This window comes from Euprymna scolopes, chromosome 41 (genome assembly GCF_053919585.1).
Source record: "Euprymna scolopes isolate OS-2025 chromosome 41, ASM5391958v1, whole genome shotgun sequence".
Classification (NCBI taxonomy): Eukaryota; Metazoa; Mollusca; class Cephalopoda; order Sepiida; family Sepiolidae; genus Euprymna; species Euprymna scolopes.
Genome location: NC_136522.1, coordinates 11,818,135 through 11,831,904, shown reverse-complemented (window position 1 = coordinate 11,831,904; position 13,770 = coordinate 11,818,135). Strand labels below are relative to the sequence as shown.

Genomic DNA, 13,770 nt, shown 5'->3' with positions numbered 1-13,770 from the left:
TGTTGTTGTTGTTATTATTATTTATTTTATTTAATTATTTATTTATTTTTTTTTTAAGTGGCAATAAGTCTCTCAAGGTCCCAGTTCTCTTCGCACTTATACAGTGGAGGTCTGGTCAGTGCTCACTCCTCGGTCTTTCCTTCCTCCTTGACTATTTGGCTATTCGGTCTCACTTTTGGGGGGGAGGGGCAGTGGTGTAGTAATAGGGGTGGGGCGAGGTTAAAGAACTTATAGGTATGCAGCTTCAATGTTCTTGGTTCCATGTTTTGTCTCTGCAGCATTTTGTCTAGTCTGCACTTGTGGTTCGTGTGTTAGTCTCCGCATTCAAGGCTTTTCCTTAATATTTCAGCTGTTTTCATTATTGATATTCGTTGTATCTTTCCAGTCATTCCTCTGATCTCCAATTACTCCTATTCTTTTTTCAAAGTTTTTCGAGATTGTTCCTAGTGCTCCTACTATTATCGGTATTATTTTGATTTTCTTATTCTTCCATATCCCTTTCAGCTCTCTGGCTATCTCTGGTGTATTTGCTTCGTTTCTCCTTTTCTTTCATACTTAACCTGTAATCTAACACCAAATTTTAAATATTTTCATAAATTGTAATTATTACTATTTATATATGTTGGAAGTTTACTTTATATTTTAGACATATAAATTTCAGGTTTCATATAAGCGAGAAAACATACAGCGTTAAGACTTTTATTGTATTTATTTGATTTCCCACCAAAGCAAATTATGCACAAGGCCGTTTTTTATGTGGGGGGAAAGAAGCTCCCCTAAAAGTAGGGTAAAAAGGGGGCACTCTAGTTGTGGCGAAAAATAATAATTGTCTCAGTATAGATTGCCCCCCCCCATTGACTGGTAAAAATTATCGTAAGTTCAGCATCTGCAGAACAGATACTACACTTTGATCCCGGCTCGAATATATACATATGAATAGTGTTTACCGATATATTAGAAAATACAAGATGGCGCCCGACTCTCTCTTTAACACGGTAAGTTTGGGAAAAGGTGTTATAAATAAAAAACTAGACAAAATACTGTTAAAAACTCGCTCAATATATGTTACCGTGACATAGGTTGACATATATTCGGCGGCTTTTTAAAAGTATTTTGTCTAGTTCTTTTATTTATAACACCTTTTCCCAAACTTACCGTGTTAAACAGAGAGTCGGGCGCCATCCTTAATTTTCCAATACATCGGTAAACACTGTTTTTCGAGCTGAATAAGCATGTTATACTGTATTGAATAAAAACACAAAAAATATATCCAGTTAGGTAGAAAAGTAACTTATCTTGCTTTTGATAACATTTATTTGTTATATATTTGTTTTTTGACAACTTTTTCGAATCTATGTGTACAGTAATACAAACCCTAACTTGCTTATATCAGTAGATTAATTGCAACGCTATAATTGACCGTCTCTTAAATTTCTCTAGTTTTTTGGATGTTTTCAATATTTACCTTGATTGTTAACTTGATTGTTAACTTGATTATGCAACGAATGTGAGTATAGAAACTTACTGAAGGCAGTTATTATTGTTTCTGTGATTTTGTTTCAGATATATCAAAATGTCCAGTCCAAACATGAACAATATGATAATACTCGGTTGTATTCTGACCTACATCAGCGTTCCCTTGCTCGGCACCGACGGTCGAATCCTTTCACACAGCAGTTTCGCTTTCATGTGCAACGTAAGTGGACCCCCTTTCTAAATCCTTTTTATTTTATTTTATTTACTTATTTATTCATTTTACGGATGGGTAACTACTTGTCACGGATTGTGGTTCATTTGAGTTTAAGGGTAAAAGAGATCGTTCATTTGTTAATGATCTGTTATACGAGACGATTAGAAACGATAGAAGTACAGAGAAAAAAAGATTAATTGAACAAAGCTTCTATCTTAGAACTGCACACCTGTGGAACTCTGTCCCGTCTGCCTGCTTCCCACCTGACTACAACCTGGATGTCTTCAAATCCAACGTAAACAAATTCCTGATGAACCACCCCCTTAAGTAAACACTTCATTAAATCTCCACACTAACGTACTGTACTTGCAATAACCCTTATCCCTGAGTGGCTTCCGGGCCTTGATAAGTGGTGACCACCGTGTAAAAAAAAAGAAAAAAGAATTACCTATAAAGAATTGATTAGCAAAGGTGGCGGATTAACGAGCTTTTGTTTACATTAGACTTGAAGATAATTATACTGTATTGCCCAAGTTGAAACGAATGGTTCTTTGTTTTTGGTAAGCTTCTAGGCTTGGTCTTTATGCTGTAACATTACCCAACACGTTGTAGAGATCGTCAGCTGAATGATGATGGCTAACACAAGATGATTTGGACCGAATTGAATGCTTCTATATTATACTAACGAAAAAAATATTTAAGTTAAAGTGAAACAAAAATGTTGTGGTTGTACCCACTCATTTACATATGTGGATAATATTACACATAAATAACAAGACTCGGTTAGTCTGAGTGTGTGTTAACCAGAAGCCACCGAAGGCCGAGCCGAGAGCAGATATATTCGCCAGCCAAGACTCTCTTACTTGACAACCATTATGTAAATATACTGTAAATATACTTTTCCTAATACACTTCTTATTGATCTACCTTTGTTTGTTGAGTCTTCATTTGTATTGCCTCATACGTTATTTGGTTCAACCTGCAAACATAACAGTTGGCGACGAATATGAACGTCAAACATAGCAAAAAAAGTATCTACGTAATTGCTTTGCCGCAAATAATAATACATCCAAAAATTACGGAATGCGATGAGGTAGAAAAATAATTATGAATGGAAAAAAAAAATGTGCAATCGCTGTTATGCTTACTAAAAAAAAAAAAGTTGACAGGGGGAGATAATTAAGTTCTGTTGCTTACGTCACGTAATGAACGTAATTCAAAATGTCGGACAAAATTTGTCCCCCTATCTAAACTTTATCGAAAACTGTTATTCATTAATAATTATCTTTCTACCTTATCGTTTTTCGTAATTTTGGGATATGTTACTATCTGAGACATGATAATTATGTAGGTACCATTTGTTTTACTTGAAATCCAATATTTTTTCGTTATTATAAGATAGAAATGCCAAGAATTGATTATCCAAGAGGCCGGATAAACGAATATTTGTTTATATTAGATTTGAAGACGAATATACTGTATTGAATCAGTAGGTTCCAAGAGTGAGCTCCACGGAGCACTGGGTCTCTGTGAGTGAGGCCGATGGGCTCCAGAAGCCTTTTCTTTAAAGAGGACCAAATGCTTTATACGGAAAACTTAAATGTCTGCAGACATTTAATTATTGTTGATTTTACTGGAAAGATATATGATGCATAACTACAGCTGTAAAGATTTTTATGATGGTTCGTGAAAAAGAAAATAAGAATTAACAAAAAAATGCGACAATTTTTGATTAATCAAAAACAAAAAAAATCGTTTTGACCATCATCATAAATTAGTGTTAACTTTTGAAATTAGACTTTTTATATTTATTTTAGACGGCATAATCACGTTGACACACCAGTTTCCACTGGATCACCGAAGTTAAGCAATGTTGAACCTGGTCAGTACTAAATGGGTGACCATTTGGGACTTCCAGGTGTTGTATGTGCTCTCCGCTTATCTCGGCAGTCGTCCTGGACTTTTCCTAGCCACTGGACTCAAACAGTGCCGATTTAGGAGAGGTGTGGTTAGGGATTGCGCAACCCTTGCCTCACAATTACATACGCAGCTGCCCCCACATGAAGTATCTTTTGTTTTTCGAGACTGAACGGAAGAATCGATATTTATTTTAGAAATTATCTTGTTAGTTCTTCATGAAAAACCTTTGACCTGTTCAAAGCCTCCATGGTTTCCTGAAGTTTGGGAAACCCTGGTTTAAATCTACCTCATGAGAGTTTTGGTTTCAACCGAAAATTAGAAAATTTGAATGAATATTTATTTGAAAACAAAAGATACTATCCGATCTTTAAACCGTCACGTTTTGACTTTCATTTTCACCATGTTTCTTAACAGTGGATTTATATTAATTTGTAAACACTAGACTTTAGAATTGAGCTAATATATAATTTTTTAAATACTTTTTGAATTAATCTATAATATAACGGGCAAAACTCTGTTTAAATGCATATATGTGTGTATGTATATCTGTATGTACGTATGTTTGTATATCTGCCTAAAAATTTCGACAGAGGCGACGAATTTCCACGAGATTGGAATCATTTTAAAGAACGACCTTTCGGGCGACAAATATCGAAAAATTGATCAAAAACATTAACTCCTTCACCTTCAACTGGCCAGTTTCGTACAGGGAGGGTCGATTTTTTTCGCTGACAATTTTGCAAGTCATTCAACTTTCGTTCCCCCGACGTCGCATAAAACGCGTTATTTCGACCGCCCGTGATGTTACAACCACGGAAGGCACATCGGTAAGGTAGGGGTTTTTTTCACCTCTTCTTCCTCTAATGTGATACGGTTCGAGCCTGCTTACTGCTCCTATTTTTTTTTCTGCGCTCGCAATTTTCCTTCTTTTTTTCTTTTCCTTTTTTTTTGTGTGTGCTCAACCAACATTCTTACACACGCCTCCACTTTCTTTTCCGCCTTCGCATAACGGGTTCAAGCTTTTCTTCTTTTTTTTTTCTTTTTTTTTCTTTGCTTTAGGGGCCTAAAATGATAGGATCTTTTTACTAACCGTTCTTTTATGGGTTTTTAGCCGGTTAAAATAGTAAAGCGTTTGTTTTGGGAGCTTATTTCTTCTCGAGATTCGGTGCAAACCTGTCTATTCCGAGCGGGTAATGGCTTTTTATAGAGTGGGTCGGTCGAGCCATTCAACAAATCAGCAATACGTTTCCTGGGAAATTCTAGACCCGAATTGCGTGTGTGCAATTCAGCAAAACGACCAGAGTTTTGTAATCTGAGACCAAAAATGAAATCATTTTCACACGACCTCAAGAGGTCAACTCCTGTCAATTTCCCTGTTTAGAACGTAAAGCGTCTGAGTCCATGTTCGCTAGGCAAGACGAATGTAATTGCTCCTTATTCTAACATTTCCTGTCATTTGTTTTCAAACAATAAAATATGTCTGGTTTTAAAATAAAATATATATCTGTTTTGTTTCAAGTATTTTTGATACCCACCGTTGTCCGGGATTCCATTAGACAATCTTAACATAGTTGTCCGGCTTCCTCAGGTCCCAGGGGGGTCTCAACCTCCCCAATGTGGAGCAAATCGCTTCCTCAAGACGATGATGTCACAGTTGATCTCATCAGGCAAGAAAAATTAAAAAGGGTTCAAAACCATTTTTAATTTTAGAGAAGAGAAACTCTTGTAATGACTATTGTAAGAACATTAACGTTGTAAGCTTATTGTAAGAAAATATTGCAAATATTATAAGGACATTAAGCTTGCTTCACGCCAGTCATGTCAAAGTTTGTTTCCTCTCCTCTAAAACTAAAAATAATATTGAACCCTTTTTAATTTTTAAAAATTTTCTTGCCTGATGAAATCAACTATGATTGAAATGGTAACACACACACACACACACATATATATATATATATATATATATATATATATATATATATATATATATATATATATACGCGTAATATCTAAATTAAGAATATCAAGGTAATATATATTTATACATATGTATATATATATACATACATATAAATAGTTAATACATGTTAAAAAACACTTTGAAAAAGAGTTAAAAAAATATTTAATTTGAAAAGGAAACACTAAATAAGTGGATAGTCCTTAATCCGCGGAGTTTCGAAGAAAAACTTTCCTTCTCATCACAGGGTAGAAATTAGCAAAATGCGTGATCGGATTTTGCATACAAAAGTATTTGATGAAACTGCAAGTAAGTCAAAGATCTTACTTGATAATAAAAAGTGAAGCAGTGGGAATATGGTGAAGAAAAAGGGGATTTCACATGAATGGATAGTCTGGTGAAAGGTAAAGTATCCAATGACGGTGAAATCCCAAAATGTAAATCCAAGAAAGTTAATTAAATTAATTTAATTAAATTAAATTAAGTTAATTGTATATATATATATATATATATATATATATATATATATATAGACGCGCAATATCTAAATTAAGAATATCTAGGTAATATATATTTAGACATGTATATATATATAAATATATATGTGTGTGTGTATATATATACATATACATATATATATATATATATATATATATATATATATATCTTCTATAATATAAAGCTGAACGTATGTGTGTGTGTCTGGTCACGAATAGGTTCCTATATGGTTGACTATTATAGAAAACTAATCACATATAATGATAGAAAGTGTATCGAAACACAGGAATGGGTATGTTTGATCTAGCATTATGATGATTCATTAAAATTGTGGGGTCTGCGTACGCGCATGGTCCACAAAGTATTGAAATAAAAAAAATTTAAAGGTTTTTTAAAAAACGTATACAAGTGTTTTTGATATAGATGTACATAAGGATACTTTGATAAGTATGTTTTCACTTAAATAGGGATGGTATAATAAAATTGTGGGGTCTGCGTTCGCGCCTGGCCTCCATAGAATGGAAATAGGCACAAACTTTAATAAATATATTTCATATCAATCTACGTAAGTATACTTTGATAATTATGTTTCAGTTTGAAGAAATATGGTATAATAAAATTATGGGGTGTTCGTTCGCGCCTGAACTCCAAAGAATGGAAATATGTCACAAAGCTTAACAAGATTTTTTAATATAGATCCACAGAATATTGTGATAAGTGTTTCAGTGTGAACAGGTATGGTATAATAAATTATGGGGTTTATCTATTTTATTTTTACTTTAATCATATTTTGCTTTGGTTTTGATACCCCCAAATTCGAAGCTATCTCTCTACAACCCTTCCTTTTCATAACTTATCACACTTTCATAAATCACCATTTTCTGTAGGCTGTTTTTGAACCCAGTCAACGACGGGTACTTTTGCTAATATATATATATATATATATATATATATATATATATATATATATATATATATATATATATATATATATACTAGCATTTCAGCTCGGCGTTGCCCGGGTGTTTGTAGGTGTATGTTGAACAAAAAAAAGTGTTTAGACTCAAAATTGTCGGAGGAGTTTGGTAGAGTTCTAAATGGTGAAATCGTTGAACTTTCACCCTACAGCCAAATTTCTGGCTGAAAACCGATCCAAAGATTTTCCCAAACCTCAGTACCTTGTATGTCAAATTTCGAGTCTGTAGACTAAAAATTGACAGAGTCATTACGTAGGGAAATGTACACACACACACACACACACACACGTTCATATATATATATATATATATATATATATATATATATATATATATATATATATATATATGGTGGATTCTCTCATCGAAGACGATGAATGAGGGTTCAGCATGCAATCTTCAGCAGCTCCCAAGCTCTGTGACACCACATGCGTAATTGCAATCCTGTAGACGTCCGGCACACTCCTCCGCAGATGGTGAACTTTCATATGCTCGTAGGTCAAAGATGCCTTCTCGAATGAACAGATAACCCTGCTTTGCTGCGTGCTCTGAAACCACAATGGCATAAATATTCATTTTTAGGTGAATATTTCTTGTGTTTTGCCTTCATATTTGCACGAAGGGTGTCCCTATGACAAAGGCGGTTATGTTCAAATTCTTTGGTCCCCAGGAAACTCATCTTCCTCCATTTTCTGCGATCCCCTGCTGCACTCTCCCAGGAACTCAGAGAAATTCCACAACGTTTCAGGTTGTCTTTTAGTTTATCTTTGTAACGAAGCAGGGGACGCACTATTGGGCGGCAAGAATTTGTCAGTTGCCCATAAAAAAGTTGCTTAGGAACTCTTGAGTCATCCATTCTTACAACATGACCCGACCACCGCATTTGTATCCTGATCAAAAATGATTCAATACCAGTGATTTCACATCTCTCCAGTAATTCACTATTCGGAACACAATCCTGCCATCCAACATTGCAGATAGAACGCAGACATCTCATATGGAAGGAGTCAAGCTTATTTATATGCTTGCGGTACAAGGTCCACGTTTCGGCACCATATAGAAGAGTAGGCAGAACAACAGATTTGTAGACTGCCACCTTTACTTTTAGAGACACATCGTGGCTGTTCCAGAGTCTGTGTCGCAACCTACCAAATGCCTCACTAGCTTTATTAATTCTACATTGGATGTCCTTTTCAAATTTAGCATAATCAGACACAATAGAGCCGAGGTATGTAAAAGAAGATACTATTTTCAAAGCTTTACCATCAACATATACCACTGGTTGTGAAGAGGACGTAGTGTTTGGTTTTGGCTGGTGAATAATTTCAGTCTTTTTATGCTAATTGTAAGACCGAAGGCCTTACATGCACCAGAAAAGCTATTGAGGATATTCTGCATGTCATTAAGACTATGGGTGACAAGAGCACAGTCATCAGCATAAAGGAGGTCAAGAACAGTCTGCACAGAAGTCTTGGTTTTGGCCTTGAACTGTTGCTGGTTAAATAATCCTCCACTTGATCGATACTCAACACCTATGCCTCCTGAGGTGTTCTTGAAAGCTGTCTCAAGCATCACCGAAAAGAAAAGAGCAAATAGGATCAGAGCACGGACACATCCTTGCTTAGTTCCATTTGACACTTCAAATGGTTCACTTTGTTCACAGCCAGATCGTACTGTCGCCACAATTCCCCTGTGAAAGGAGACAATCACATTCAACATCTTGTCCGGAATACCAAGCCTCCTCAAAACAGTCCACAGGGCATCCCTACAGACGGTATCAAATGCCTTTGTGAGGTCAACGAATGTGACAAACAAGTCCTTATTCTGCTCCCTCGCTTTCTCCTGTAGTTGCCGAAGGCTGAAGATCATGTCCACAGTATCTCTTCCTGCCCTAAAACCACACTGGGTTTCTGGGAGCACAGTTTTACAGATTGAACCATTGAGTCTGTTTAGGATTACACGAGCTAGAATCTTACCAGCAACAGACAAAAGAGAAATTCCTCTATGGTTATCACGCTCACACTTATTTCCTTTGTGCTTAAACAGGTGAATAATTGACGCGTCTTTGAACTGTTGTGGCACGGTACCAAGTTCCCATATTAATGAAAACAGGGCACTTAGTTTCCTGATTAACAGTTGGATTCCACATTTGTATACTTCTGCAGGTATGCCGTCATCACCTGGAGCCTTACCATTTGAAAGTTGCTTTACAGCCCATTCAATCTCCGACATGGATGGAGTATCAGCAAGCGCCTCGATGGTTGGCCTCTGAGGAATACCATCAATCACTCCTCGATCCACTGTTGATTCTTTGTTTAAAACATTTTAAAAGTGTTCAGCCCAGCGCTTAGCAATTTCTTTCTTATCAGTGAGGAGAATGCCATCCGACGAAAATATTGGAGATGTCCCCCTTAAAATGGGACCAAACACCCCCTTGACGTGTTGGTATAATGATTTAAAATGACACCTATCTGCCGCATCTTGTAAGGTCTCAGCTTTCTGCTCCCACCAGTTTTGTTTCATTTTCCGGAGCCGAGATTGTGCCAACCTTTTGGCCATTCTGAAAGCCTTGTGTTTCACTGAAGAATTTTTGGCAGTAATCCATACTTGATGGGTTTGATGCATGTTATTGAGCAGTGGGACGATAGTTGGATCATTTTCATCAAACCAATCTTGGTTTTTACTTCGAACATATCCTAATGACTCTTTAGCAGAGTCATACACTGCAGTTTTAAACTCTCTCCAAGATGCCTCAATATCATTCCCACATACAACGGAGGACAGCTTTTCATCAGTAGCCTTTTGAAATGAGTGCATTATCTCCTTAACTTTCAACTTGCCTACATCAATTCTCTTGATGGAAGAGCTACGTTGGTTTCGAACAGGGCGCTTGGTTTTCATCCTGACTGTGGAGCAGATCAATTTATGGTCTGGCCAACATTACCCGATGCTGTAAGAACGTGTAAGATTTGTATCTTGTCTATCAGAACGACGACCAATGACATAATCAATGAGATGATAATGATTAGACCGGGGATGTTTCCAACTGGCTTTCTTGCAATTAGGCAGCTGAAACACTGTATTAGTGAGCAAAAGATCGAATTCACTGCAAAGAGACAATAAGAGAACACCATTTGAGTTGACTTTACCAATTCCATGGGAACCAATGACATTTCTCAAAAATTGTGTATCACTACCCACACGAGCATTGAAGTCACCCAAGACAAACAGCTTATCCTGTATACAGACCTTGTTGATTTGTTCGCGTAAAGAGGAGTAAAACCTCTCCTTTAGCTCATCAGATGAATGAAGTGTAGGCGCATAGCAACTCAAAAATGTGGCATATTTGTCCTTTCCTACTGCAAGGCGCAAGGACATAAGTCTGTCATTTATACCATCGGGCAGGGATTCAAGATTTTTGGCAATATCAGTCCTGATGGCAAAACCAACACCAGATTCACGTTTCTCAGAACTTGGTTTTCCAATCCAATAAAAAGTGTATCCACCTTCAACTTCCTCTCTCTCTCTCTCTCTCTCTCTCTATATATATATATATATATATATATATATATATATATATATATATATATATATATATTGTTTTGATCTCAATAATACAGATTAGGTTCAATATAATAATCTGCATGAATTAAAATATATTTAAGCGTATCTTAAAACCAGGTAACGCCGGGCGCCCTGCTAGTTTATATTTATTGTTCTATGATTTTTTTTGAAGATCACTGCTTAACAAGGCCTGGGGGCCACTCAAGGATAAAGGTGAAATGTTAGGCATATGTAAAATAAGAACGGTCACGGTGGAACTTGGGTATGGCTAGATTATCTAAATGGACAATTAAATAGGAATTTATTCGCATTAGATTTGAAGACGACCATGTTATAGTCCGCTGGGTAGCAGACAAAATGTATTTTGTTCCACAGACGGACAGTTCTAGGAAGGAAACTCTGCTCATGGAAGATTAGATGTATTATCGACTATTGGGGGTCCCCGGCGTTGCCCGGGTGTGAAGGGGGGAATTAAAACAGCAGCAGACAGTCCAGATGGAGAGAGGTGTTAAAAAAAGTGGTAATAGCCTGGTTCCGCGGCGTTGCCCGGGTGTCTGGAGATGTAGTAAGGAACGCCTTAGAGAGGATAAAAAGTGGTAGCAGCGGTTGGGATCAAAACGACAGTGGCAGTTTGGATGAAGAGAGGTGTTAAAAAAAGTGGTAGAAGGTAGACAGGCTTGAACCCCTAACGTGAAGGAGGAAACAAAAACGTAACGTTTTACGCGATGTCTCGATCGCGCAACCAGAAGTTGAGAGCGCTAAAATTAAGCACAGTAAATCCACCAGTGACGATGACTTGCTAAAATGTCGTCGAAAAAAGCAACCCTTCCTTTTACAAAATAGCCCAATCGAGGGTGAAGGAATTAACGTTTTTGGCCAATTTTTTTATTTTGTCGTCCGAAGGATCGGCTTGAAAACAATATATATCTCGTAAGGATCTGTCGCGTGCGTGAAAAGTATATTGCGAAACACACACAAACACACACACACGCATATATATATATATATATATATATATATATATATATATATATATATATATATATATATATATATATACATTATAAAATATATATGGCGATAAAGCTACATTGAATATTCCGCGTTTCATCCACTCTAGGACTCTTCAGGCTTATGCGCGAATTTTCTGGTTGTCTGTCGTTTTTATATACGCACCTTCTATTGAGATTTAAGTTAGCCAATCAGCTTTCTAGTATCCACCGCGCCCTTTCTATCAGCCAATGAACTTGCACTTATCGGACAAAGGCCCATTTGACCTCTGGTTGACCTGTTCCTTTGTGTGTGCTCTATTTAGCCTTGATATCTAGTCTCTTGACCTAGCAAGCATAGCTATATTATTAAATTAATTCAAAAAACAGATGAACTAATACGCCGAATGCAATGGCGAGCAATTTCTTCCTTAAAAATGAAAACGTAAACAAAAAAGAATCCTATGGTTTTAAAACCCTTAAAAATGCGAAAACAGTAGACCTTTTGATAAACTTTGAAAATGACCTTTTAAACCTAATTAAAAACTTAGACTTCCACAATCAACCTAAGAATTTCCAACGGAAACTACACAAAATCGTTAGAAACATAAACAACTCTAATAAAATTTTTGTAAAAGCAGATAAAACTAGAAATGTTATCAAATAGATTAACAAGAATATAACAAACTAATCACAGAAAACATTACAAAAAACTACAAAAAACTAGATGCAAACGAATGCGACTACATAGATATAATAAATACTGAAAGTAAACAAATTATCGATAAACTAAAAATTAGCGATAAAGTTGGCAAATTGAAACCTAGAGAGTCATACATTCTGCTTAAAGACCACAAATGGGACTTTAATAATAATCCCACTTGATGAACCCAACTAAACCAGAAATAGGTAGAATTAGCAAAACAATACTTTCTAAACAAATAAAACAAGATCTAGAATTAAACCAGTGGGCAAATACTGCCGAAGCAATCACCTGATTTAAAAATATAGAAAACAAAGATAAATGTACGTTTATACAGTTCGATATCATATACTTCTATCCCTCGATATCCGAAGAACTTTTTAATCGGATATCGGCCTATATAGAGATGACGAACTAGCTATAATAAAAACTCAAGTCAAGGGAGATAACTTTAAGAAAATCATACACAAGGAAATGAAAAAATTAGGCCTAAAAGCAGACGTATCAGCTAACATAAAAATAACAAACTTCCTCGGCGCCACATTAAATTTAGATAAAAACACATATGAACCCTACTTAAAAGATTACGCTACTCCAATATACGTAAACCCCAAGTCCAATCACCCACCATCAATTATAAAACAGATTCCTAACTCGATCATAAGTAGACTCAGTAACAACTCAAGCGATGAAAATGCATTTAACAGGTCAACCAATATCTATGAAACAGCCCTAAAAAATAGTGGATACTAAAATATCGATATCAAATATAAGCAACAAAACACCAATAACTATAATAAAATTAAAAATAGAAGAAAAAGAACTATAATTTGGTATACGGCCCCATACAATCAAATGTTAAAAACAAAACTTGGCAAGATATATCTAGATCTTATTGAAAAACCCTTTCCCACAACTAACCCCTTACACAAAATTTTCAATAAAATACATTAAAGTTTTTCCTACAGGTGTTGCGAAATTTTAGAGATGATAATTAAAGCACATAATAACAAAATATTAAATAAAAACTATGTAAACAACAACAAAATAAACACTAAAAAAGTAGACACCATGACAAAAATAAAACTAACACTAGCAGAAATAATAATAATAATAATAATAATAATAATAATAATAATAATAATAATAATAATAATAATAATAATAATAATGATAATAATAAACCAACCTCGGACAAGAACAAACATACTAGAAATAAAAATAAAAATACTAATAACGAACAAGATAAATACAACTGTAGACACCGCACACTTTGCCCACTTCAAAATAAATGTCTAACCAAAAGCGTAGTTTATCAGGCCAGAATATTTGCGTAAGAAAACCCGAATAACAAGAAATATTACGTAGGTATGACGTCCTTAGATTTCAAAACTCGATATTATGGCCACAAAAGTACATTCAATAATAAAAAAACACCGTATGAAAACAACGCTAGCAAATAAATACTGGGA

General features: G+C 35.5%; 1 protein-coding gene across 1 annotated transcript in view; it reads left to right on the top strand.

The window, feature by feature from the left end:
* Positions 1-13,770, top strand: part of LOC145266352 (gamma-aminobutyric acid type B receptor subunit 2-like) — a 1,041,657-nt gene that overhangs the window by 646,550 nt on the left and 381,337 nt on the right. The window contains exon 10 of the mRNA XM_080121967.1: positions 1,564-1,696. Coding sequence (XP_079978093.1) covers positions 1,564-1,696 — 133 coding nt within the window. The remainder of the gene's footprint in view (positions 1-1,563; positions 1,697-13,770) is intronic.